General features: G+C 49.5%; 1 protein-coding gene across 1 annotated transcript in view; it reads right to left on the reverse strand.

Annotated features, from left to right (window-relative positions):
• Positions 1–1,311: 1,311 nt before the first annotated feature.
• Positions 1,312–27,854, reverse strand: part of LOC147214550 (protein bicaudal D homolog 2-like) — a 37,321-nt gene continuing 10,778 nt past the window's right edge. The window contains exons 2-10 of the mRNA XM_086141660.1: positions 25,144–25,356; positions 15,979–16,131; positions 15,569–15,783; positions 15,227–15,479; positions 12,834–13,091; positions 12,415–12,618; positions 11,373–11,921; positions 9,120–9,271; positions 1,312–5,666 (exon numbers count right to left, since the gene is read on the reverse strand). Of these exons, the coding sequence (XP_085997786.1) occupies positions 5,309–5,666; positions 9,120–9,271; positions 11,373–11,921; positions 12,415–12,618; positions 12,834–13,091; positions 15,227–15,479; positions 15,569–15,783; positions 15,979–16,131; positions 25,144–25,356 (2,355 nt within the window). The 3' untranslated portion in view covers positions 1,312–5,308. The remainder of the gene's footprint in view (positions 5,667–9,119; positions 9,272–11,372; positions 11,922–12,414; positions 12,619–12,833; positions 13,092–15,226; positions 15,480–15,568; positions 15,784–15,978; positions 16,132–25,143; positions 25,357–27,854) is intronic.

A 27,854-nucleotide genomic window follows, 5' to 3' on the forward strand; every position in this document is an offset into this window, starting at 1 on the left:
CTCATCTTCAGGTCTTAGCTCTTGGAAAGATCTGGAAAACCAATACCGCTCGCAAGTTTAGCTATTATTTCCTTCTCTGAAATTCTTCTTCTTAAAACCAGCAGCACTCGCACTTTTAACCTTTTAGGAGCGCTAGCTAAGTGAGAAAAGCACTAAAAAAAGCGATTTTACAAGAGAACCCGACCATGAACGATACAAACAACGCAACGAGCGCCGCTACGCCGCCATGTGGAAACACCGTGACATCGTCACACTTTAATGTACGAGCAGCAAAAAGGATAAAATGAGGTGTGAATGAAATCTAACTTGGACACATTTGAACGTCATGTCATTGGAATGATGTCTTCAAATGAAATTAAACCCTAAAAATATTGTTGAATTAAAAGAGAAAATCTTGTCACTTGCCACTAGAATTCATTAGAAAATGAATTGTTAGCATGTATAAGAGGAGGTATCATGTTTACAGGGCTAATGGTGGCTATTCTTTTTATTAAATCGATCTTTTTAATTTCGCTCGTTGTTTTTGCTATCGTTTTTGTGTTTTTGTAAGAAATAAGAAAAGCTCATTTTAGCAATGTCGCTAGATGTTTTTTTTCCATCAAAAAATCATTTTCTTTTGAAATCTTGAAACAAAAAAATACATTGCAAAGTTACTTTTTCATTTTTTCCTTGCCTGTTTTTTTTTGAAATCCAGGAAAAAAAACGCGCAGGCCGCACTAATAATAATATTATTCAATATTATCAATATTGTTCCGAGGGCCGCGAGTCTGAGACCCCTGCTCGGCGGGAATGTGATCAAAACTGTGAAGGGTAAACAACAACGTGACCGTCGCTGACTCGCAAGCGCGGCGTCGCCTCCACACAGGAAGTCCTCCTGCGGGAATCCGACCCTTCTGGCCGAGCAGCAGAACGTCAAACCGCTGCACCGTGAAGTGACAGAAGGTCCGACCACGTGGTCCTGGTTCCATGAGCTTCAGATTAGTCTGAAGGCCAACAAAGACCTCGCTGTTAGCGACATGCCGTCGGTCCCTCTGGCATCCAATAATACTCGCTCACCCGCCGGTCGGACGCTCCGCGGCCTGAAATGGAGCGTCTCCAGGGAAATGACCTCGGATTCAGCGGGGATGTTTCCCACCGCACTGGGACGACCTTGGAAACGTCACCGCCGTTTTTCGGCGTGGGTTCGCACAGGAAGTATTAGGTGAGCGGAGGTCAGCGCGGCGAGGGGAGGAGGAGCCTCCGAGGTTCTCCGAGGTTAACCCTTCGCACGCCGCGGGAAAAAAAAAACACTCTCGGCCACGACGTAATTGAAGTCACATTTATTGATTTTAGCCAGCATGACTACCCTTTACACAGGACGGCTCGCATCGGCGCGGGAAAACAAACAAAACACTCTCCCGGGATTTTTTTTTTTTTTCCCCCCCCCCCCAGCAGGAACACATCAGATTTGAATTTGAATACTTTTCATTTTTTCTTTTTTTTTTTTTTTTTTAAACACCCCTGGCAAAAGCTGGCGTGTTTGTTTTCCACGCTGTGTAAAGGTCCCATGGCTGAGGAAAACATGCATCGGACATTTAGCCGTAATCAATATGCCACTAATCATAATGCACATTATTGATAAGAATACAGTACTGCATGACAATTTCAAATAAATACCAACGTACAGGTGAAGTCGTTATTTCATATAAAGATATCAAACTCTCATTATGGATCAATACTGAAACACAATATGACAATATAAAGTTTGCACAGCTAGTTTTTAATCATCACAATGCTATCACTTCCAGCAAACAGAAAACTCTCCTTTCTTTTTAAAAAATGTAAAACACTTTCTGAATTGCACTTTTTTTTTTTTTTGTAATACTCATCCTTTTTATTTGTTTTCTTTTAGCTTCCATATTGGTGACTTTTTTTTTTTTTTTCCTAACGCCTCGACAAGCCGACGTTTTTTCGTAGCTTGTTGATGCCGACTCGGGTTTTCTGTTTCCTGAAAACGTAATGCTCAAAGGTAATGTAAAAAATAAAAAATACAAAACAAATAAATGGGACGAAAATATCGAAAAAAGAAAAAAAAAAAAAAAAAAAAAAGCGAAATGCGCCCTCTGCACATTTCCCGACAATACTATCGAGATCACGTTAACCCTCACCGCACAAAGCTGGAGATTCGCAGAGGTTCCCGATTTGTTCGACGACAGGAGGCCTGGGCGGGCGGGGCGGGGGGTCCGGGGGGGTTTCTTTGGGTTCCCCGACTTTGTTTTAAAAAAGAAAAAAACAACCTTTTCTTAAAACCCCTGAATTCATTGAAGGGATCGCTGACCCGCAGAATTCAACGCAATTCCTCATTTATTGATCTAATTCTCAAAAAAAAAAAAAAAAAAAAAAAAAAACTATCCGTTTTCTTTTTTTTTTTTTTTGCACGTTATTGCTGCTCACAGTTCACTTTGAGATCCTCGGCTAGAAAAGACCAAAAAAAAAAAAAATTGAAAAATAAAAATACTGGACTAAGATTCTCCCTTGAAACAATGAAAGGCACTACTGGTCAGAAAGAAAAGAGAAGAAGAAGAAGAAGAAGAAGAAGAACCAAACCCTCGCCCGTCCTCGACTTCTTTCCCAACACAAAGCGGTTGTGCCGAGATCCGGCACGATTAAAACCAAGAGAGAACGGAACAATTCCAATTTGGAATTTCATCGATGCGCTTGCGGAGAATTCTGAGAGGCAGCGATCCCGTAGCGGTGGAGCGCCCTCGGGTAAGGAGCCGGGGCCACGCTTACCTGTCGGAGCGTCGTCAAGTTTCATCGTGTTATTTCGAGCTATTCCTAGGAATAATAAATACGTGAGAACAACAAAAACCCCAGAATTGGATCACCCTGGATTTTTTTTTTTTTTTTTGTTTGTTTGTTTTTTTTTTTTTTTTGGAGGCAACTCCAAAAACGTGGAGGTGGAGGCAGCAGAATGAACAGGAAGCGAAAAAAAAAAAAACCAACGATAACAAAAACAAAAACCCCGACCACGTGCGATGTAACAGCAAAGCTTGAGAGTGATGACGTGGCGAAAAAAAAAAAATGTTTTCCCCGAAGACGAGGTTTGAAAACGCGGTTTTTTGAAGCTTTCGCCGGAGTGAAATACTTGAGGGTTCAGGAGGACGTTTGATCCTGTCGTCTCGTGTACGATACTCACAAACCATAGTACTACCACGCTTTACTACGGGTTAATAATACCTCTGTTATAATCCTATATCATGAAAGTGCACAGATTAAAAACAATAAAAATAAAAATATATAATGGAAAAAAAAAAGAAGGGGATGAAACGGCGTGGAGCGTCTGAGAAAGAACCCCGGCGTCCTCCGGCCTCTCAAACAACTAGAACGAGCCACCCGGGCTTCTGATTGGTCGGATTTCGAAACACACGAGCTAAGTTTGTTAGCATCGCCAATTCTTTTTTGTTTGTTTGTTTGTTTGTTTTGTTTTCAGGAGCTCGAGCGGCGGCGACGGCGGGCCTCGCGTCGTTAGGCTCGTCCCCGCGGCGCTAGCGTGACAACTGCAAAATGGAGACAAAGGAAAGAAACAAAAATAAGCCATGAGCATCGGCGGGATTCGCTAAAATTCGGCGGCGGCGGCGGCGGCGGGGGGGGGAGGGAGGCTAAGCCGCGACCCAGAAGAAGCTGAACCGGGGTTTTCTCACACGCCATGCGAGTTAATGAACGGCGAGGGGGTTTGCGTCCGGCATGCGGGCGTGACGGGAAGTGAAGATGAACGGCGAGGTGATGGAGGCGAGGTAGCCGCCGCACTGATTCGACCCCTCGCTGGAGACCAGGAAGGAGCTCGAGGAGAAGCTGGCGAGGGGGTTCTAATCACAAACACGTCTCGGGCTCTGGCGAACATTCGGCGACGGAGGGAAGGGTCGGGATTCGTCTCCCTCCGTCGTCGCCGACTCATACAAACAGATTATATCGCACTTGTACACACAACAGTGCAACAAGGGTGCACCGTTGTTTTGTTTTTTTTTTCGTCCCCTAACGTGCACGAAGGCCGCCGTCTCGAGCAGGGCTGATCAGCGGCGCCAGAGGAGCGAGCGCCGTCCTGCGGGAATACATTTGCAGGACCTCCCGTGATCAGCCGTGCTTCCGGCGCCGTGAAGCCGCAGAACCCGCGGTGCCTAACGCTAGCTAGCTTGCAGGGGGGAGGAGGGGAGGTTAAAGCTATCGTGTGAGTACGAAAAACGGCGCGTCGCTGCAGCCGGCGGCCCTCGGCCGCAGGGGAGGGGAAAAAAAGCCGAAGGAAGCCGGGAGGGGGAGATTTCCGGGGCGGAGACACGAGGACGGGGCGTTGCATCGCCAGACGGAGGGACGTATCGAGTGTCTGCGTCGCCAGGCACTTCGGCCGAGAAAACCGAGAAAGCGAGATTTCTTATATCGGGTGCCTCTTTTGTTTGTGCTCTTTCATTTTTTTTTTTTTTTATTTAAAAAAAACCAAACCTCCTCTTTGATCAAAACTATAGTGTATCTCTGTTCACAGTAATCTTTCCTCCAGAAGCAGAACCCTGAGGCACCCGTCTTGGAAGTGCACTTAATTTGGGGTGTTGAGACTGATTTGTCAAATTCTCCCTCTTCATATGGCTCTGAAAGGATCCGCCCGCACCGGACGCCCCCCCGGTTCACGTCGAATGTTCGTGCTCGTCCTGCACGGCCCGGAAACAGAAAGACGGCGAGAAGAAAAGCGGAAAAAGTCGCAAAAGCCATGCATTTGTGTGGACTCCGCTGCGCCGGCGTGCTGACGGAGGGCGTCGCCGGCGCTCCTCCTCTTCCTCCTCCGCCGCTAAACATCTCCGGACCCAAATCGAATTTCTGCGCTTGCATATTTTTTATTCTCGTGACCGTGTTTTTTTTTCGAGCCGTCGCGGGCGGAAGGAAGGGAGGGAGGGAGGAGCGCCGGCGCCGCAAAAGAAGACGTCGCGTTTTGCCCCCGACATCGTCTTTTTCCGAGTCCCCGTCGGCGTGTCGCTATGGATACACCCGCGTATGTACAGCAGCACGACACACACCCCGTAATAACCACTAAAACCCCGGGGAAATCGGCGGAGGGGGTCCTAGAATCCACATGCCGTACATGTCCAGTGCAGTCCAAAGGTCAAGGGCACACCGTACACACATCTGCATTTCCCTAAGCGGTTACACGAGCACACAGCGGAGGCCGGAGGGCCGGCCGGGGGGAGCGAAGCGAGCCGGCGGGGCTCATCGGCACGACGGCGGGGCGGGTTTGGCCGGCGGGCCCCGTCCCCTCTGTACACAGCGGTCCCTTGCGGGTTCCTCAGTCGCAGTAGATCTTGTATTTCTCGCTGCAGAAGACCGCCGGGCCGCCCAGGATGCCGCTGGGCGCGGCGATGTTGCGCTCCGGCCGGCCGGTGGCGGCGCAGCCGAGGCTCTGACTTACGTGGGGGGCGACAGGGGCGCCGCCGGACGTCTTGCCGCGGGCTCTGGCCCGACCGCCGGCGCCGCCGCGGCCCCGCGTCTGCTCGTGGTCGAACTCCAGGTCCTCCAGGCGCTGCGTCAGGGCCAGCTTCTGCTGGATGGCCATGCGGAGCAGGGAGTTGAGGGTCTTCTTCTCGTCCTCGGCCGCGGCCAGCTGCCGCTGCATCTCCTCCAGCTGGGTGACGTACTCGTCGCACCTGCGGGGGAGGAGGAGCCAAAGTTACTAAGAGGGCTTTTTGCAAAAGGCCACAAAGGGGGTGCCTGGAACCCCAGGGCTTTTCTCAACGTCTGGATTCCAGCACGGCAGAGCTGCAGGACCACAACATCTCCATCAAAACCAGAAGTAGGAGCGACCCGTGCTGCTGGTGTCCACCAGGGGGCGCACTGTGACCGAGTCCTCTGGATCTTGCAGGACCTCAGGAGCTGAGGAGGGCGTCCTCCTCCACTGAGGAACCTCAGGAACGTGCATGCTAACAGCTGCGGCTTCAGTTATTTGAAAAAAAAAAAAGGCGTTGAAAGTGTGTGTGTGTGTGTGTGTGTGTGTTCATGGTAACCATGGCAACCACCAGCCCTCCACACCATGAAACCCGTGCATGGTGATATCTCGTTTTTACGAGTTCCTGTTTTCCAGTTCTCAGCTTCTCATAGTTACATGAAGATAAAATAATATATAAAAAATAATTTCTTTTTTTTTTTTTTTTTTGCACAAACCCACAACCTCCATCTCTCCACCACCACCACTCATCCATAAGATTATATTTATATTATATTTGTAGATTCTCCAGGACTCCTTACATCTTACAATTCCCTGAACAAGACATTTATTTGATCTCTTTTTAAAGAGATTTTCTTTTTTTTTTTTTCAGTTTTAGAGCATGTATCGCAGTGTTTTTATTTGCATATTCTCTCTATTCTGAATATCTGCACGTTTCTACGCTGCCACGCCGCTGTGGCCAAAGAATGACTGCCGGCATCACCTGACGTAATGGAGGGGAGCAAAGTGGAGGTGGAAAGTGAGTTGTGTTTGCTGCACTGCGGCGCGCCCACCTGTCCGCCGCCGCCGCCGCCGTGACGGACGGGACAGGTGTGTGGAAAAAAAACACAAAAAACTAGGTCATCAGAAAGGTGTGTTTGCATCTCCGGCCTCCTTTCTCCTCCGCCCGGACGTCCTCCTGCTCCCCGAACCATCGCCGTGACATTCCAACGCGACCAATGCCGCAGCTATGCGGAAAGCAGGAGCGCCGCCGGCCTCCCCGGCAGCACGCTCGTCTCCTCACACCAGGCGGAGCTGTCTTGAGGAGACCACCACCCCAACACACACACACACACACACACACACACACCATACCCCACCCCGCCTGTGTGTGTGTGTGCAGTTTGATTCCCCAGCGGGACATCCACCACGACAATGGGAATCAGTGCTGCTTCATTAAACCTAGTATGACCTGTGTGTGTGTGTGTGTGTGTGTGTGTGTGTGTGAGGGGTGTTTTTCCCGGGAAAAAAACACCGTGGGGTCTGTCCTGGAGACTGGTTGTGCACAATAGGAGTCTTTTCAGCCCGGCGAGGGGGGAAGGACCAATGTGGAGGCGTCTGCTCGGCGTTTGTGGACGAACAGTCGTCGCCGTCACAAACATCTTCCACGCATCTCATTTTGAACCTTCAACCATATTTTTCTATTTTTCTATTTTTCGCCGAGCGTCTGGGCTTCCGCAGCTTCGATCTCCCCGTTGAAAAACTTTATTTGTCGCCGAGGGGAAATTGGGGGGGGGGGGTGCACATGGGGATAAAGAATAAAGTAAAATGAAATTTAAAAAAAAGGTAAAAATGAAAAAAAAAAAAGAGAATAATATATATTGCTCAAAAAAAATGAAGGGAACAGTTAAACAACTCAATGGAACTCCAAGTCAATCATATTTGTGTGAAATCAAATCATTTGGGTTTGTTTTAAGGACACGACATCCATGTTGGATCGGACTGGAGTGTTTTTTTACACTTTCATTTGGAGTCCAGACCTCCATGGCTTCATACATTGGATCTCCATTGATATTTTTGGTGTGATTTTAGCGTCAGCACATTCATTATGTAAACAAGAAAGTACTAATAAGAATATTTCATTCATTCATTCAGATCTAGGATGTGTTATTTTAGTGTTCCCTTTATTTTTTTGAGCAGTGTCTATTTTAGCAGCGGGAGGTGAGGGGAAAGGGGAAAAAATCAGGAAACGCTAAGCTAAAAAAACATAGCAAACCCCTCAAAAAGTTGAAAAAGCTCGGCTATTTTAGCGTTTTCTTGCATGAGCCTCGTCTCAGGAACGCGAACCTCGCCGTTCTTCTGCCACGAGGAACATCTCGCGCTCTCCCACCCAGAAATCTCCTGTTCTGCGCACGTTTCCATCTGGGCTTTAAACGCCTGAGAAGCCGCCCCTCCCTCCCCTCGCGGACCCCCGGCGGATTAGCATGACAGAAAGAAGCGTCGGCCTCCTCTGGCGAGCCGGGCCCCTTCCGCCTTTTCTTCTGCCGCCGGCCGGAGGAGCCGCCGTTTGGCAGCGAGAAGGACGGCCGGACGGGACACAAAAGCGGGGGGAGTGTGGGAAACCTCGGCGTGGAGAGTCGTCGTCCCCCCTCCCGCGACCCCGCTCCACGCCGGGCAGGACGCGATTTGCATACCAATACACACATCCCGTAAACAACTGGGAATGCTGGCGGACGCGCACACACACACACACACACACACACTCGTGCTCGTCCATCTGGTTCTGCTAAAAAAAATGTGAAAGATGAAATTTAAAAAAAAAACAACCCTGAAGACGTCGAGTCCTGCATTCACGGCCCTCCGCCTCCACGTCACATGAACTTCATGGCGGATGACGAGCGGAAACACATTCCCCGCTCCCTGCACGCACACACACACACACACACACACACACACACACTTCCTCCCTGAGTGCAAAGCCCCGGCGCAGCGACTGCGTGGGAGGACGAAGAGCAGAAGGAATCATCGTCTCGGCATCTCATTGCAGCCGTGTAGCTAGAGGTGCTTTGTCTGTGTGTGTGTGTGTTATAGTGTGTGTGTGTGTGTGAGTGTGTGTGTGAACAGGAAGAGACTAAAAGAGTCATTATTTTCATGAATATCAGTAAAAACTAAAGGTTGGCACAGAACAGCTGAGAGCTCATAAACAAAAGAAGTAGTGTATGTGTGTGTGTGTGTGTGAGTGTGTGTGTGTGTGTGTGTGTGTGTGTAATCCAGGCGGAGCTGAGGTGGGATTATGCACCGAACCTTTGACCGGCTTCTTTTCAGAATCAGAAAAGATTAGCGTGTGCGTATGTCTGTGTGTATGTGTATGTGTGTGTGCGTGTGTGTGGAACCCCCCCCCCCACACACACACACACACACACACTAACACAGAAATAGATAGATATAAGTCTGTGGTCCAGCCCAGTGCACAGATGACATCTTTGAGTGACACCCAGATTATCCACCTTCTGCTCAGACAAACAACCTTCTCCTCTGAGGTCTTTGCAAGCGGCACTTTGAGCCGTGGATTTAAAATCATCTTGTGCCACAAACGTCGGTAGATGTCAGATGTCGTCCTGCGGCGGCGGCGGCGGGAGGGAGCGGGAAAAAGAAAAAGTCATTTTGAAAGACTTACCGCGTGGCGAACATGGCTCGGAGGGAGGAGAAGGTGGCGGCGTCCTCCTTCAGGGCCTTGAGCTCGTTGCGCAGCTTCATCATGGTCTCCGTCACCATGGCCTTCTCGTTTTCGTACTTGCTCTTCAGGTTGGCCAGCGCCACCTCGGCCGTCTGGGGAGGGAGCGGCAGGGGTCAGAGCGCCGCTTCGCGGGGGGACGCCATTTTTCAAACACACACACACACACACACACACACAGTCGCGGGGCAGCTGCAAGCAGACCGCTGTTGTTATTCTTGCGGCACGTTTGCTACGACAGCTGAGAAGCCTCCATGGCGTCTTGCGCCTTGATGGCGTTCAGGACAAACGTCCAGGGTTGCGCCGGATTTGAGAAAAACCAGATTACGGAGAAGAACCGAGCTTTGTTTTCGTGATTGAAATCCAGGTGCGAGTTAGCGGCGAGCGGGACGAGTGTTTGGTGACGGTGAACGAGAGCGTCGTCCAGGAGAGGCGGGAGACGTTTACGGGGATTTGGAACGAGGACGGACGAGGCGGATGAAGAGGCGCTCAAAGATGATTGATGGTTTTAGAAAGAGGAGCAGCTTCACTACGACCATAAATGGACTTTAGACATACAGGACTGTCTCCGAAAACTAGAATATTCTGATAAAGTTCTTTAAACAAAAGTTTGTTACTAAGACACTTATAGTTTTATCACTGCTTACTAAGTCACTTTATAGTTTCACTGAGACACTTTATAGTTTATTTTTATTTCTAATTCTGCCTTTCTTTTATTATTTATTACTGTTATATTTTCTGTAACTCTGGCACAGCAAATTTCCTTCGGGATTAATAAAGTTGTTCTTATTCTTATTCTTATCTTCTGTAATGCAAAAAACAAATATTACTTTTTCATGATGCTCTAAAATTTTGAGATAGGATTTTTGAGTTTTCTTAAGATGTAAACCATAATAAGCAATATTAAAATAATAAAAGGCTTGCAATATTTCAGTTGATTTGTAATGAATCCAGAATGTATGACATTTTTGTTTTTGTAATTGTATTACAGAGGATAAAGAACTTTATCACAATATTCTAATTTTCGGAGACAGTCCTGTAAAGTGGAGCCAAGTGTGCACGCTACATTTAGCATAGCATTGTAGCATTAAGGAAAACCAAATGAAAAGCTACCCCAACATTCAAAGTAAATACACTAAATAAATCCACTTTATTTCTTTATGATCTCTTCTATTATGTATTTCTATTTATTATACATTATTTGTTATTTATTTTGTAATTTTTCCTATTTAAAAACTGAACAAAACCATTGGGCTGGGACGGATTACTCGCGTTCCAATTCATTTAAATGGGGACAACGGGATGGTTTCAAAAACTCCATCCATAAGTGTAACAAAGCTACATTTAGCATAGCATTGTAGCATTAAGGGCGTAGCCCAGGGGTGCCGACACTTTTTCGCCTTGTGAGCTACTTTTCAAACGACCGTGTGAAAATGATTCATTAAAAATGCTGAATATATATTTATTGATATATCTTCTGAGTAAACTTAACACAATAAATGTTTGTGGATTTTGCATGACTGTATGGACCCCTATGTCGCACTACAACACAATACTTTTTTGGTAAATACCTTATTCGGATGACTTGAACGGAGTCGGCAGCATCGTTGAAATTAGCTGTGAGAAAAATAACTGCTGTTCTGACAGTTGGGATTTTAGTTCCTTCACGTTTCTCCTTCTCAACTCACTTTTCGGAGGGAAGTCGGTGTCGTAGTTTTTTACGAACGGTCTAAAAATGCCGCTCTATATTTCCCTTTTTCAGTATAGCAACGGCAGACTGGCAGAAGAGGCAAACGCACTTTGAAAATGACATAGTAAAAAACAAAAAAAGTCCACCTCCCATTTCGTTTGGAACTGATACCATTTAGTCTTTTTACTTGGTCCGGCTCCCCCACTCATTTTCATTCCCATAAGTTTAGAAGACATAAGTTGGAGGCTAACTCGCTAGCATGCCGGAGCGCGCCGATATTTGACTGTCAGTCATGTGACAAATTTCATCGTGAGGATAAATAAGAATGAGAACAACTTTATTTATCCCCGAAGGAAATTGCGTTTACCTTTTCATGCCTTGCGATCTCCCCACACTACCTTTGCGATCGAGCGGTAGATCGCCATCGACGCATCGGGCTCACCCGGCGTAGCCAGCGAGCAAGCAAATGAAAAATTCCCCCAACCTCGGCTTCTGAGTGTACCGACCTGCTTGTTGGCCTTGAGGACGGTCCTCAGAGTCGCGATCTGCTCCCTCTTGGTGCTGAGGAGCGACTTGAGCTTCAGGATCTCCTCCATGCAGGCCTCCTTGTCCTTGTCGGCCACGGCGCCCAGCTCCAGGGAGGCCACCCTCTGCCGGGACAGCTCGGTGGTGCGGTCCACCGCCAGCTGCAGGTGCTTGATCTGGTCCCTGATGATGGCCACCAGGTTGTAGATGTTCATGGGCTCGCGGCGGTGGTCGGAGACGGGGGAGGGCAGGGAGGAGACCGGAGACGGGGCGCCGTCGCCGTGCTCGGCCCTGGACGGCTCCGGGAAGAGGCCTTTGGTGAGCAGGATGGGCGAGCGGCGGCCGCGGCCTTCCGGACTGCCGCGTCCGCCTTTGCCCTCCTTGTAGAAGTCCAACATGACTCGGTTGGGCGTCTCGTTGTTGCACATGCACACGTGGTTGTAGAGGGTGGCCAGCTCCTCGCTGAAGGTCACCAGCTCGTCCTGCGCCACGCTCAGGCTTCCCTGGGACTCGCCGGCGACGTCGCTCAGCTGGGGAACGACAAAACACCGGATTGAAGCACCGACGCCGCCAAAGAGCGGAAGCTAATACAAACCTACTGGCAGTACCTTTTGCTCGCTCTAAGCGATCTCAGGCAAAACTGTTCTCAGTTCTACTACCTCAGTGGTGGAACAAACTTCCAGAAGCAACAAGACTAGCATCATCTCTCTCAACCTTCAGGAAACAGGCAAAAACGTTCCTCTTTCAGGACTTTTTACTGCGCTGATGCCCCAGATCAGGTTAGGCAGCAAGTTAGGCTATGCAGTGTGTGTGTGTGTATGTCTTTGTCCAAAAAAAAAAAAAAAAAAAAAAAAAACCTCACTAACCCAAGCTTACTGTTCTGTATAGTTTTCCTGTGCATCTTGTATTTGCAAGTGTATTTGCAGTCCTTATGTCCTCTATTGTAAGTCGCTTTGGATAAAAGCGTCTGCCAAATGTAATGTAATGGAATGTAAAAGCTCCGGCGCGAGACGTCCACCGCACCTTGCGCAGCTCCTTCTCCAGCTTGGCCTTCTCCTCCTTCTCCGACACCCTGGTCTTCTCCAGGGCCGACAGCTTCTCTCCCAGCGTGGTGACGTCGCTCTCCAGACGGACGCGCTCCTCCTCGTAGCGGGACTGGCGGGCCTGGTACTCCGTTTTCAGAGTCTTCAGCTCCTCCTTGAGCTCCCCTGCCTCGGACACGGCCACCTGGGGAAGCGAGAACATTGGACTTCAAGAAGCATCTGGTAAAGGGTGTGACTTATGAGTTCCACCAATCACCTACAACCCTCCCACTGAGTAGGAGCTGAGGTCCACCATCTCTGGATCCTCCTCCCTCTATCAGGGAAACCAACTTATTCCTGGAAAAGTTCTAGGAGCTGCAAAGAACTCCTCAAACCCTGATGACCATCCAAAACCTTCACCTTGTACTTGCACTCCAGGATCTCCGGTCCGTTGATGTCCACCTCGTAGTAGTCCCCGTCCTCGTGGCTGTCGCGCTCCTTCTCGTTATCCAGGGCCGACTGGCGCTCCTTGCTCGCCTGCAGCTTGCGCATGGCGTTGAGGTTCTCGGTGAGGCGGTTGACCTTCTCCTGGTGCTCCGACAGGGCGCCGTTGGCCTGCTCCAGCTGCTTCTGGGAGTCCTGCAGGTTGGACAGCAGGCCCACCTTCTCACGCTCCACCTGAGGCCAAAGGAGAGGAGCACGTCAGAGGGACGCCGCCTGCTTAGATGTTCTGCAGATAATGAGGAGGGACGGTGAAGATCTGGGAGGAAGGACGCTGAGGCTGGAGGTCTGGAGGACGACCAGAGGGGGAGCTTTATGGATGGACGGAGAGACGACAGGAAGTTAGAGACTTGTTCTAGATTCTGAAGAAGGGAGGAACTGTGAGGAACTGTGACAAACCATGAGGAACTGTGAGGAACCATGAGGAACCGTGAGGAACCTTGAGGAACCAGGGTCTGGGACCAAAAGTCCAATCCAGAGGTTGGTGAGTCAAAGTCTAAAAACAAACTGGGTTGCATTTGTGCATTTAACATTCATTTATTGTCTATTTAAGTCCTCCTCTTATTTGGGAAATAAAACTTAAAATGCAGCAAAACAAAAAGCACCTATTTCGCTCAACACTGGAGAAGATATAATCGCACAGTAATAGCCAAATACCGTCATTTCCGGACTATAAGCCGCTACTTTTTCCCCAAACTGTGGCTTAAACCAGTGTTTCCCAACCACTGTGCCGTGAGAGATCATCAGGTGCGCCGTGGAAAAATGCCCACTTTCACCCGATCGGTCCGAAAATGATTTATCCAACGCAAATAATGTGTCTTCCTATGTCTATGTGGGCAGCGTGTCCATTCCATGGCGACGGGTAGTGAATGAACCTGTGCGTCTGTGTATCAGAGGGATTAGTGACGCTTTGCGTGATACAGTTTTAAAATAAAAAGTACTTGTATCTGCGTAAACAAACAGGCAGCGTTGTTAAAAACTACCAAGACGAGTGAGAAAGCAGTGAAAGCTGCTAAAAAGTTGCTGAACTCGTCTCTAAATCCAAACAGCAAAACATTAATACGACCTGCCGGCAAGATCATTGGAGAAGAAAAGCTCGGCTCTGGCGTTGATAAAGAAATACGGTTCTCTAAAATAATACCATTTTCAGACATATTGATGACATGTCTTCAAATATTGAAAAAAGTGTTCTGGAAAAGTTCCATCAGTGGGAAATTTGCATTGCAACTTGATGATTAGATATATTAGATTTCACACTAAGTAAATTAAGACTACGGTTTCATTCTAATTCGTTAAAAAATGTTTTCGACATATTTATTTGGTTGTGAGCCATGTGATTTTTCTAATGCAAAATATGTGCCGCGGCTCAAAGAAGGTTGGGAAACAATGGCTTAAACAACCATGCAGCTCATTTATGGATTTTTTAGGGGCTGAGGAGCTTCACGCCGCCACATCGGACCGATGAAACTCTGAGGCCGTTCAATTCCGACACGGAAGAAGACCATTTTAATGGTTTTAGCGATCCAAGAAGCGGGGCTAGAAAATGGATGGATGGATGGATGGACTTTCCCTTGTCTTATTTATTATTCATCTTTTTCATCAACCGTGTTACGGCCACTGTTCAGACCAAAAGCATGTATTTGTGGATTTTAACCTGTATGAATTTAATTAAAATATAAATAAATAAATATCTCATGTTACCTATGGCTTATCGACGAGTGCGTCTTGTATATATACGCGTCGATTTATTTTGTTACTTTTAGCCGGTGCGGCTTATATTCAGGTGCGCTCGGAAATTATGGTCAGTGTTTTTAATGTTTATTTATCACACACCAGCAGGTGGGAAGCACATTTTTAGCAACATAAAAATAATTTTTAATTGATTTTTAAAATTTTTTTTATTGTTAAACGATCACCATTATCTTCAAACGTAGTGATTACGTTATAAAAAAAGGCCGATGAAATAAATTTAAATGAAGTGCGATGGAAGAGCCTGCGGGCGGCCGGTCCGATCCACAGAGAAGGTGAGAAGGTCGCAGGTGATGGACGGGATCTTTACAGAGACGACCTTCTAGCAGACCATCTGACCTGCTTCACCTTCATCCCTTCGCCCTCCAAACAATCTTGACTCACACCCCTGCCCCGCCCCCTGGTAACCATGGTAACCGATCAGACACGGAGGGATGATCGAGCAGATGGCAGGTCTACCGGTGCCACCGCCTGCTGCGTCACAGAGTGTGTGTGTGTGTGTGTGTGTGTGTGTGTGTGTGAGTCATTAATACCCCAGGAGCTACTGGTCCTCCGACACCAACCTGCACCAGCTGCTGCTTGAGCTTCTGGATCTCGGAGATGTTGAGCTCGCTGAGCAGGTCGTCCACCAGGCTGGGCGCGGGGTTGAACAGGTCCTCCTTCTTGGCCGGCGGCTGCGGGGAAACGCGGTTGTCGTCGACGGCGCAGGGCAGCTTGGCGAAGGCGCTCTCCAAGCCGTGGAGGGCGTCGTCGTTGTTGGGCTCGACGCCGGCGTCGTCGCTGAACTTCAGGCCGTCCAGGGAGAAGCTGAGGGGGCTGCGGGGGATGGAGGACAACGGCAGAACTTCAGAAGGTCGCCCGGTCCCGTGGATGTTGATGGATGCGCCCGGTGGCGGCGTTCCTACACGTGGTAGAGGGAGTCCCCGATGCTCATGTAGTGAGACAGCTCTTTCCTCAGGGAGGCTTTGAGCTCGCGCTCCGTCTTGATGGTCTCCAGAGCTTCTCCAAGCTGACGCTCGGCGATCTCCTTCAGGCGGATGGCGTCCTCCAGCTGGCTGTTCAGGAACTGCGTGTCCTCCTCCAGGCGGCGGATCTCGTGCTTCAACCCTTCGAACTCCACCTGGTCGGACGAAGTCAGAGTTTATCGGGGAACGGTCAGAGGAGACGGCACGTGCTAGACCTTCAGGAGATAAAGTGGGACTGAGAAGGTTCGGACGTGGACAGAGGAGGGATGGAGAAGATCCAGAGAAAAGGGGGTAAAAGAAGAAGCCGTCCTACCTTCCTTCACACCTCCCCATCTTTTGTTCAAGCTCACCTGACTCTGCTTCAGCACGAGGACCTGCTTCTGCAGCGAGATGTTCTCCTCCTCCAGCTCGGTGTAGTCCTGCAGCAGACGGGCCTCCCGGAACTTGTATTCCTTGATGTCGTCCCTCAGCTGATTCCTCTGGAGCTCCACCATCTGGCTGCTCTGTGGGGGGACGGGAGGAGCAGAGGGTGGAGGAGGGGAGCCGTCAGTGACCACCGCCGCCGCTAGACCACACCTGATTGGATAACCCGGCTTCTGGACTTTGTGTCAGGTCCTTCTAAACCGTCTAAATCTTGCTCGATAAGAATGGGGTGTCCATCTGTCGGGACCTCACGTGCCTGCTGAGAGCACGTCTGTCCACAGGAGGAAGAGGGAATGGAGGAGGACAACAACAAGGTGGAGTAGGAGGAACAGGAGAAGAAGGATGAGGCCTCCACAAACCATCTGGACGTTCAGCAATTACAAGCAACGCTCACCGGACACTTTATTAGGTACGCCTGTCCAACTGCTCGTTAACACCTAATTTCTAATCAGCCAATCACACGGCGGCAACTCAGTGCATTTAGGCATGTAGACGTGGTCAAGACGATCTCCTGCAGTTCAAAGCGAGCATCAGTCTGGGGAAGAAAGGTGATTGGAGTGACTTTGAACGTAGCATGGTTGTTGGTGCCAGAAGGGCTGGTCTGAGTATTTCAGAAACTGCTGATCTACTGGGATTTTCACGCGCAACCATCTCTAGGGTTTACAGAGAATGATCCCAAAAAGAAAAAATATCCAGTGAGCGGCAGTTCTGTGGGCGGAAATGCCGTGTTGATGCCAGAGGTCAGAGGAGAACGGCCAGACTGGTTCCAGCTGATAGAAAGGCAACGGCGACTCAAATAACCACCCGTTCCAACCAAGGTAGGCAGAAGAGCATCTCTGAACGCACAGGACGTCCAACTTTGAGGCAGATGAGCTACAGCGGCAGAAGACCACGCCGGGTGCCACTCCTGTCAGCTAAGAACAGGAAACTGAGGCTACAATTTGCACGAGCTCATCGAAATTGGACAATAGAAGATCGGAAAAACGTCGCCCGGTCTGATGAGTCTCGATTTCTGCTGCGACATTCGGACGGTCGGGTCAGAATTTGGCGTCGACAACATGAAAGCATGGATCCATCCTGCCTTGTATCAACGGTTCAGGCTGGCGGTGGTGGTGTAATGGTGTGGGGAATATTTTCTCGGCACTCTTTGGGCCCCTTGGTACCAACTGAGCATCGTTGCGACGCCACAGCCTACCTGAGTATGGTTGCTGACCACGTCCATCCCTTTATGACCACAATTTACCCAACTTCTGATGGCTACTTTCAGCAGGATAATGCGCCATGTCATAAAGCTGGAATAATCTCAGACTGGTTTCTTGAACATGACAATGAGTTCACTGGACTCAGAAGGCCTCCACAGTCACCAGATCTCAATCCAATAGAGCATCTTCGGGATGTGGTGGAACGGGAGATTGGCATCATGGATGTGCAGCCGACAAATCTGCGCCAACTGTTTGATGCAATCATGTCAGTATGGACCAAAATTCTCTGAGGAACGCTTCCAGCACCTTGTTGAATCTATGCCACCAAGAATTGAGGCAGTTCTGAAGGCAAATGGGGGTCCAACCCGTTACTAGCATGGTGCACCTAATAAAGTGGCCGGTGAGTGTAATTTAATGCCGATACAGGAATGTGAGCTGCTCTCTCTCCACTGGTGAGCAGGAGAAGGTGCAGCTTCAGCAGCATCATGAGGAGGTTACAGGTTCATCCTCACAGCCAGAAGGTCCGCGGTTGGATTCCCACAGGAGGGCCTTCCCGTGTTCCTCGGGGGTTCCTCAGGGTTCTCCTGCTTCCTCCCACAGTCCAAACACATGCAGGAGGTCCAGTGGAAACCCTACATTGTCCAAACATGTCGATGTGCAGGTCCACGTTTCTATTTGTGTCCCTGTGATTGACAGGTTGAACACCGCCTCTCGGCCAATCACAGCCTGAGCTCAGGGTAAGCGGCGCAGATAATGAACGAACGAACGAATGAATGAATAATGCAACTCATCAGACTTCCGTGCAAAAATGGCAAAACCTCTTTGTCATTTGTTTGTTTTTCCCCGGCGGATTAACTTGCAAAAAAGGGAACTAATGAACAAATAAATGCCGCTCCACTCCAACTGATGAGGGCTGATGAAGCGCGCGTTTTTCCCGGCGCAATCATTAATCCGACGTTGGAAGGTGTATTAATATTCATGTGGGGTTTGAAGGTGGGTGTTAGCTCTGCTCACGGGACGCCTTGCTGAATAATGCATGGCGTTCTCAAAATAAATGAGCGGAATAAAAGAACTTTAATCAGCAAAAACACGAATATCACGGCGGAGATCTCCGTCATCGTGGCGGCGCTCGGGGGACTCTTCCTTCAGCCGCCAGCTGGTCGCTCGCACGCCTCGGCGGCGAAGGTCACGCCGCTCAGCTGGAGGGTCGGCGGCGTTTAGCGGCGATGAATGCGGGAACCCGATTAGACGGCCTCGCCGCTCTGATTAGGATGTGAATCAGCGGGTTGACCTTTCACCCCGAGCTGCTTCAAGGGTGGGGGGCGGGGGTGCCGCTCGTGACAAAGTGTGTGTGTGCGTGTGTGTGTGTGTGCGTGCTTCATGAGACCATCTGACCAGCCACCCACAGAGAGCTCCCTACAGGATGCCGTTTGAAGAACAAATGTCCTTGTTGTCGCTGTAGGTGATGTCTGGACAGCTGCTTAAACACACACACACACACACACACACACACACACACACACACACGTATAATTGTGCAGTGCCTTGGTGCACACTTGTTCCGGCTGGAACAGCAAGTAAACCGCCATGTTGAACGCCAGATATCGTGTCGGTGACAAAAACTGACTCCGGTGCAAATCTGTTCAAAAAGCGAGCGACTGTTGCCGTTCGCGCCTTCGCTCTCGACCCCCAGGAGCTTCACTTTGCGGGCGGTAAACTGCTTTCGACAGCGTAATGATGCTGAGCCGATTTAAATCCATGCCGAGCGCCTCTGTAATTTCTCAACGCGTTTGAGCCGCTGCAAAAAACCCCTTCGGTGGGGAAACATTCGCAGCTTCACCACCTAGTAAGTTCCAGGATTAAGACAAACGTAGATTAGGAGTTGTGTTGAAGGCACTCTCTCTCTCTCTCTCTGAAAATCCATATTTAATAACCTCTTTGCCACTTTTCCCTGGAAAGCAGCGCTGGTACTTACAGAGGACACCAGACTGTATTATTGATTTAAAAGCCCAGGCGGACTCGGCCGACCTCCATTCCGCTCCCCGCCCAACTCGCCGTTCTTCTCCGGCAAAATGTCTTTCCCCGACTTCCTGCACAATCGTCCCTTCAGGAGTGATAAATATGACTCGGACCGTCGGGGAGGGTCAATCTAAGCAACGTGAGCGACGTCTCCGAACCGGCGCCGCCCATTGTACGACCGCTGGATGCCCGCGGGGATTTCCGAGAGAAAAAAAAAAGCGAGAACGAGCGCACGTTTGCGTCCATTATCCCGGGCGAACGCGAAGAGCCTCCATTGTCCGGGCGCTGCGGATTTATCGATTGGTTTGACGTGGAAAAAGCGCTTTTGTCGCTGGGAGTATCGAATCGGAAGGGACGCTCTCGTCCTCGCGCTTTGGAGAAAACGCCGCCTCGGTTTTCAGGGACTAAAATAGATAAATGTGTCAGGCGGGCTTAACGGACGGCTGTGGCCGGATAACCCACATAACATCTGGAGGTTTTATTCCATGTTGTGGCTAACGCGGCGCAGCAGCACCACCATATGCGTTTGTTTGTTTTTTTTTTGAACGCCTCTCTCCGGGGGCCGTTTCAAAAAGCTACTTTTTGGTCTAAAGATTACGGAGTCGCGGAGGAGCTCGGCTACATCGGCCTCGCGTGGGGCGACAGATAATAAGAGGACTTTTTGGAAAAATATACACACACTAAAAATAGGCTCCAAAAAGAAAAGATTTATTTAACATATAACACAAAACATTTGTATTATATGCGCGCATGCATGACGTTTCGAGCAAAAAATTAGATTTCCTCAGATGCTTATCGGAAAAATGTATGAACAAATATACTGCTTAAAAAAGATAAAGGGAACATTTGAACAACACAATGTAACGCCAAGTCAATCCCACTTGTGTGAAATCATAGTGTCCACTCAGGAAGCAACACAGATTCATTTTGACTTGTTTTAAGGACATTACATCAAAGTTGGATCAGCCTGGAGTTTGTTTTTACACTTTCATTTTGAGTGTGATTCCTAATCCAGACCTCCATGGGTTGATACAATTGATTTCCATTGATCATTTTTGTGTGATTTTGTTGTCAGCGCATTCAACTGTGTAAAGAGCAAAGTATTTCATAAGAATATTTCATTCACTTAGATCTAGGATGTGTTTTTTAAGTGTTCCCTTTATAATTTTGAGCAGTGTATGTTTTCATGGCAGAGTTTTACCTAAATACGGGGCATTTGAGCATATAAATAACATACGTAGCGGCGCAGGAGATCCCACCTCCATTATTTTCTCTCTAGCCTGTGTGTGGATGGTACAAAATGGTCATTTTGTGGGAAAAGTGGCATTGTTGACATCGTCCGCGGGGATAGTTCCCATGGGAAGAGGAAGAGGAGACAAAGTCAAACGTGTTGAACGTAAAGGTCGAGTTCGCGTTGTCGTCGTCGGTTAGATTCCGCAGGCGTGTCGGCCTGCTGAACGCCGCTAGCTTGCAGCTGCTCCTTTTGATTTCCTCCGCCGGAATGGCAGGAATGGCCTTCCTCACCAATGACCGCCCTGCGTTCTGAAATGGGTCAGATTCCCCCTGTCGACCTCCCCGTCGGGGAGACGTTTCAGCCGCCGCTGAGGGTTTATCACGCCGATGCCCTTTCAAATACCGCTTTTAATCCACGTTCTGTAAGAAAGACGAGCGGATCTCTGTTCGGAGAATCGCCGTTTCCTCTTGAGACGTTAGCGGGGATCTAATGAAGTCACGCCTGTTAGCGCGCACCTCCTTCCGACTTGTGTTGGGATTTTTAATCCCGTCGACTGAAACGCATCTCATCGGCGCCGGGAGGATTAGACGTGAAGTGTGAAACCGGCTGAAATGCTGTGACAAAATGACGATGAATGAAATTGCTGAGAGGCGGCGAGACAAAGGTCTTTTCACGGCGTCAAGGAACGGAGAAATTGGAATCGCCCGCCGACTTCTTGGATGCCAAATGAAAACGCGAGAGCTTTTCAAAGGCCCTCTTCAAGCTCCGCTGATGGTTCTGCTAAATATATCATGGGTTTACAGAGGAACCATTTAGTACACAGGTGCAGAAGATGTTCCTTCAAGTTGCTGTAAAAAGGCGAACGAATTTATTTCACGACAAAAATCGAGCCTTTCAGTCGGCACATGACCGGTTTGACCGGGAATCCGTCCAAGAAGCGACGCGTCGTCCGCCATTTATGCTTAATTTACTCTCATTAGGCCTCGTTCTCATTCTCTCAAGTATTCTCCGCCTGAGCCCGCAGGCTAATTCAAATCTGAGGTTACAAAGGGTCCTTTCAGCTCGCCGGCTCGGTCACAATGCCAGCCCGGGCGCCCGCACGCCCTCGATTTGGCCACTGCGCAGAACCCACGCAAGTACCATTGGAAAAAAGTGTCATTATCTCCCATAGATGAGGCTATTTACACCCCCGGACGCTTCTATCCAGCCAATTAGAGCTGGCGGGGAGCCCCTGGCGCCGTATGCGTTCTCCAATGACAATGCATCTGCGGAGCGGCCACCAGTGGAGCAGATGTTAGGCGAGATTTAGAGCTTAGATGCGCAGTCAACGGCGGGATGTGACTGTGCTTTACGGGGACTGTGGGTGTTGGAAAATACCGCTTTGAGTTGAGTATTTTGGGAAAGTTCAAGGCCGTCACTATACACTGGCTCCAGAGTCTCTTTCGTGATGACATACCGTATTTTCGCACGATAAGGCGCACTCACTCTCAAACATCATCCGTGTGCTTTATAATCCGGCGCGCCTTATCTACCATTTCTTCCTCCAACCAATTTGATGCGGCACACTGCGCTCAAACGTCCGACGGAATGTTTTAGTGCGACTTTGGTTGGTGACTAAGCCGCTGCGCTCCATTGTCGGACCGTTCCCACCCGACTCGGGGGCGTCGTATTAAGTTCGGCCCTTGGTTGAATATGGGTCGCATCATCGGACAACATTAAAACAACGTTTTATCACGCGCCTTATAATGCGGTGCGCCTTATGCTCCGCAAAATACGATATAAAGATCGGTATACAAGTGCCAGATCCACTTGTAGCAAACCGACCCAAGGCTGCTCACAGGCAAAGGTGTTTCACTTCTGGCTTCGGTCTTGACGCAGAGACGCTCATACCGCAAGAAAACGTGCTTTCCCTTGACCAAGCTAGCTACTGTAGCTTCTGGTTCAGCGCTCAGCTGACCTGAACGTAAACTAATGAAGTCAAAATCCTGTCGCTCTCTCGAGACTCGGTCGACATCTAATCGGTTAATTGAGTTACCGTTTCATGTGGGCTTCCTTGGTAGCAAACAGAAGGTACACGGGTAGTTTGCGCCCACATGTGCATTTAAAGATCATCACGACATTGAAAGACGTACCCGTGCGGCATCTCGTAGACACCAGAGTACGGCCTCTGCAGCGAGCGGACGAGCAACCCTTTTCTCACTTACGTCCGTGAACCGCTCTTTCCTGAAAACCTCGCGCCGGCAGCCCTTGTAGTAAACCCGAGGTGGGAGATTTCATGGGCGCGATGTCTCCGTAGTAAAAAATCCCTGCCTCTTGCAGTCATAACTGCAGGCAGGGAAGTTTTACACAAGAAACCTTGTGAAGTTAAAAAAAAAAAACGGAAAAAAAAAAACAGAGCCTGAGAGTGTAAAATATCGTAGGCAAAGGCACTGTCATAACGGCCAACCTGTACCGGCTCAGGGCGCTGAGCAGCAGCTGACCTAATTATTGTGGACCCGGGAGCTTTCCGGGCCTTAAGTCGATTGTAGGCACATGCCTTTTTTTTTAAAAAAAAAAAGAAGTATTTTTCACTAATCTCGGTAAGAAACGCCGCCGACATCTGTCTCAAACTGTGAGAGGCAAAGAACAGCAGTGATCCCTGCTGCTTTAGATTCACTCTTGTATTCGCCCGCTTCCTCCCCCCACTTCCACTGGAATTAACAACCTGACCCGAGTCACCATATGCAGATAAATCCGCTGTCGTCAAATAAGGGAGGGATGTGGAGGAAGCACCGCATGGCAGGAGTATCAAGTGAGAGGAGAAACGGGAAAAAGATAAATAAAATAAATAAGGCAAGAGAGGGAATAATTAAGATTATGTTTGCAGATGACATTGGGATCTGTAGAGGGAGCAGAGAACAGGTGGAGGAACATCTAGAGAGGTGGAGGTATGATCTGGAAAGGAGAGGAATGAAGGTTAGTTGCAGCGAGACAGAATATATGTGTGTGAATGAGAGGAACCCGGGTGGAACGGTGAGGATCGAGAAGGTGGAGGATTTCAAGTGCCTAGGGTTGACAGTCCAGAGCGTAGGAGAGGGTGGAGAAGAGGTGAAGAAACAGGTTCAAGCAGGTTGGAATGGGTGGAGAAAAGTGAGATAGAAGAACATCAGCCAGAAGGAAAGGAAAGGTGGAGGAGACGGTGGTGAGATGATCTACAAACATCTACAATGACCAAAAGACAGGAAGCAGAGCTGGAGGTGGCAGAGATGAAGATGCTGAGGTTCTCTTTGGGAGCGACCAGGATGGAGAGGATCAGGAACGAGTCCATCAGAGGGGCGACACATGGTAGATGTTCTGGAGAGAAGGTCAGAGATGGTTGGGTCATGGACAGAGGAGGGAGAGGGAAGGTATTGGTGGACGGATGCTGGAACAGGAGGTCTAGAGGAAGACCTGAGAGAAGATGGATGGACGTTGTGAGAGAGGAGATGAAGGTAGTTGGTGTGAGAGAGGAGGATCCAGAGGGTTGGATGGAGAAGGTGGATTTTCTGAGGTGACCCCCTGCAGGGAAAAGCCCAAATCAAAGAAAAAGAGTAACAATCAAGATTTGGTTGTTTATAACGACACCTTTGCTTCCGAGAATCCCTTCAAAATATGAAGCTCCCTGTGTCTCGACAACAATTCTAATCCTTTTATTTCCACGGCTCTCTGAAAGCCGGCCGTCCCTCGGTCAACCTCAGCGGTTAACTCAATAACATCACAAGCTCCATCACGCAGCATCACATGACTGCAGGCAAACACAACCCGCCCACGCTGGGCTTCCACACTGCTCTCTTGTCTCCTCTAATGAGGTCAATTAGCCGCAGGTTTGGGCGGTGGAAGCGTCCAGAAGGTCAGATATTGTCTAAAGCGGGGCGCCGAGAAGAAAGATCCGCATTCTGAACGCCGGGGAGGCCGAAGGTACGGAAATACGAAGGAGTTCGGCGTGACGAGAGGAGGGTAAAAGACTCGTCCGTCCTTGAGAGCAGCTCACTGGCTGGAGAGCTTCTCGGAGATGATATTTCCGTAATGAGGCGTGTCGGCGAGGCTTACCGTCTGAACAATGCTGCCGTGCAACTGCGCCCAAATTACAGCGCGATTCATTAATCACGCAGGGTCACGCCATCGTTTCGCCGAATATGACATTTCCCGTGGCCTCGGTGCGTCGCCTGGGACAATAACAAGGGCGGAGATCCTAAAAAAAAGCTCCGAGGCGAGGTGTTACTCCTGCAGAACGACTTTGGCGCCTTTCGAAATCCCCCGAAAACAAACATCGCGTTGCGTCTCAAACCGTTGGACGGATCGGTTACGGATACCTCCGATGTTTACCGCGGCCTTGGAATTTCTAAAGAGCGTCGGCCGCTCGAATCAACAAACGCCGGAGCGCCGCAGGCCAACCGGAGTTGACGTAACCCCCGAACGTCGGGAGCATTATGAGCTGCCTTCTGAACTGTTTGGATTCCAAACAGTTCACGAGAGAGAGCTCATTTCCGGAGTGTTGACTCAAGGAACCCGCGAGCGCATCGCCGTCGTCCGCCTTCTTCCAAACACCGTTTGTTCGGATGACCGAACTCCATGGCATCCGGCGTACGGCGTGCGAGGAAGCGGTTTCCTGGTCTCACCTCTCGCATCTCTTGGGAGATGGTGTTCAGGCGGTCGTTGTCAGACTGGGTGTTGGTCAGGATGTTGCGAGTCTGGCGGAGCTCGGTCTGCAGCTCCAGGACCCTCTGCTCGTAGTAGGCCTCCTTGCAGGCCGACTCCTGGATGAGAGATTCCTCGCGGCTCTCCCCGTCCGCCGCCACCTTCCTCTGGTTGGAGTAGGCTTGACCGAAGGCCTGTAGAAGGAGATTCCCGTTAGAAGATAATAAAAACAACCGGCTTTTAGTTTCGAAGTCACCTCTCACTTCACGAAAAACAATCGTCCGGAGCCTCCAAAGTGACTCCGTTGTCGGGAAAGCCGAGCGGGGAAAGTAGAGCAAAGGGCCTCTCGCCTGGATGATCACGAGACGCCCGCGATCTAATTCTCTTAATACCTTAGAAGATCATAGCAGTGGAGGAGAAGGTCACCAGATATCATTTCAGACTTATGGATTCCCTTGAGAGGATGAAGTCTATGCAGATTAGACACATGGCAGATATTACTATGAAGCTTCCTATTCACTTGTGAGAGTTGCAAATCAATATCTCGCTGGTGAAAATGGCGAAACGCGGAAAACGGCCCGCGGCGCGGAGACAAACGTGAGCGGAACGGCTCACGAGAGCGAGAAGCGAGCCTTCACCGGGCGCGGAATCTAGGTTAGGCCGCTGCCTCGCCTCTCAAAATAATCACCCTCGTGACAACGGTTTTCACATCCAGCCCCGTAGCCACCGGCGATGGGATGGAAAACTCGTCCGGTAATCCCGAGTCACCTGAGGCGTTCGATCCGACCTTGCGGTTTGCAGCTGTACGCTTTTCTCTTTGACCCAGTACCCCCTCACATCTGCACGTGACCGGCCGCCGCCGCCGCCGCTGCTGCCGCTGCAGGATTTTCAGTTTGACGGCGCATCCTATTAATCCCTGTAATTCCTTTAGTGGAAAAAAAAAAAAAAAAAAATCTGGAAATTTGTATCAAGCGGGACTGACCTACTTGTGGGATGTGCTGAAGTAGTTTAACGGGTCATTTGTTGCCGCCTGCTTCTGGATTTACGCAGTATCTGCTAGAACGGTCGGTTGAAAAGTCCGCCGTTAGTAGGAATTCGTACCGTTAGAAATCCTTCTGTAACTGTATACAAAACACATTTGTTTAAAGCGGCCTGTTCCATCTCACGCCGACTGCTCTGTCACTTTTATTTTTTTGTTCAAACACTTTTATTGCTTTTATTTTCTTTCTTTTAGTCTCTTTTTAATCTGTATTTTGTTTCTGCCAGTACGGTGTCTTCAATAAAATGTATTACTATTGTTTTTGTACAAAGCGCAGTACTTTATATTGCAAGTCAAAGCGCTAACATTGCCAGGTGTCTCAATAATCTGGCTTGCAGAGTGAGACCTCTGGACGATACTGTTAATGCGCTCTTGCTTATCCAGCCCTTCGTCAAAAAAACAATACACGCACAATCAGCGGGAGATTGCATCTGATTAGAAAGTCATCACAGGAGACAGGATTAACCCAATCACAAATCAGGGGAATCCCATCATTATATTCGGGACACCAATCAACTCCATCCGAGGGGCCCGTCCGTCGACCGGCCGGGCCCCGAGCCAAAACCCACTGACCCGAGGAGTTTAATCCCGGCCCCCGAGCGCGGGTTTAGGCTACTTTTTAGGGGCGGATAACTTGGGGACGCACGCGAGCGAGCCTATAATCTCACCGCGAGCTGCCTGCCCAATTTATAATTCATCTTTAGCTCGCCATATGTCGCCGTCAATTTGCATTGCACATGTGAGCACGGATTATTAATCTCTCGTCCAGCTAATCAAATTTCCCGATTTTTCGGGGCGCGAGGATCTGACCGGCGCGGTCGCAAGAAGGGGAAACTCCAAAGATATAAATAAAAACCCTTGCATGATTTTTTTGGGGGCTAATTTGAGGAAGTGCGGCGCTGCATTTTTACTGTATGCTTCTGTAAAACCGTGGTTATTATCCTTTTTTTAACCTCCTCGCCTGTTTATCTTCCGGCAAAAGAAGCGAAGCCCCGACACGAACAAAGATGATGATACATCTGTGCTCGTAAATCCTCCGATGAAGGGACGGGCCCTCGGAGCTGAAGCGCCGATTAGACGGTGAGAAAAGCCAGGGCTCGCCCGCCGGCCGGTCCGATCCTGCTCGCCGTCACCAGTAAAATACTTGTCGTTCTGCTCGGTGAAGCCGGCGGACGCTCGAGACGGTAAACGGAGTCTGGAAATGGAGCGCAGAATACACAATGGGCTTTGTGGCCCAGAATCCTGCGATACTTCCGTTCCTAAGAGAGCCGAGCGCGACGGGGCTTGGCCCGGAGTCCCTGGAAAAATCAGTTGTTCCTCTTTTTGAAGCCACGTGAGGCCTTCTCCGCTGAATCCAACCTTCTATTGTCTCTTCTGCCGGCCAAGAGAAACAAACAAACGCGTTTGTGCAGTAAGCGGGGGGGGGATCTCCGGAGATACGCTGACCGAACGCCTTTCGGGGAGGAAAACAACGGCCGCGATTGAAATGAAGCCCGGAGAATTTGAATCGATATCGGGGAAGGTCGTTTGAAAGTTCCTCGCCGTCGAACGAGAACCCAATTAGAAGTATCCAGATTCCACTCTTAGTGTCCTCTCCGGTTCCCCCCCGCCATGATCTCATCGCGTCTCAAATTTCCATGAATCCCACTGCTC

The sequence above is a fragment of the Fistularia commersonii genome, chromosome 34 (assembly GCF_037954325.1).
Source record: "Fistularia commersonii isolate RoL2024-O1a breed Wild chromosome 34, RoL_Fcom_v1.0, whole genome shotgun sequence".
In the NCBI taxonomy this organism is placed as follows: Eukaryota; Metazoa; Chordata; class Actinopteri; order Syngnathiformes; family Fistulariidae; genus Fistularia; species Fistularia commersonii.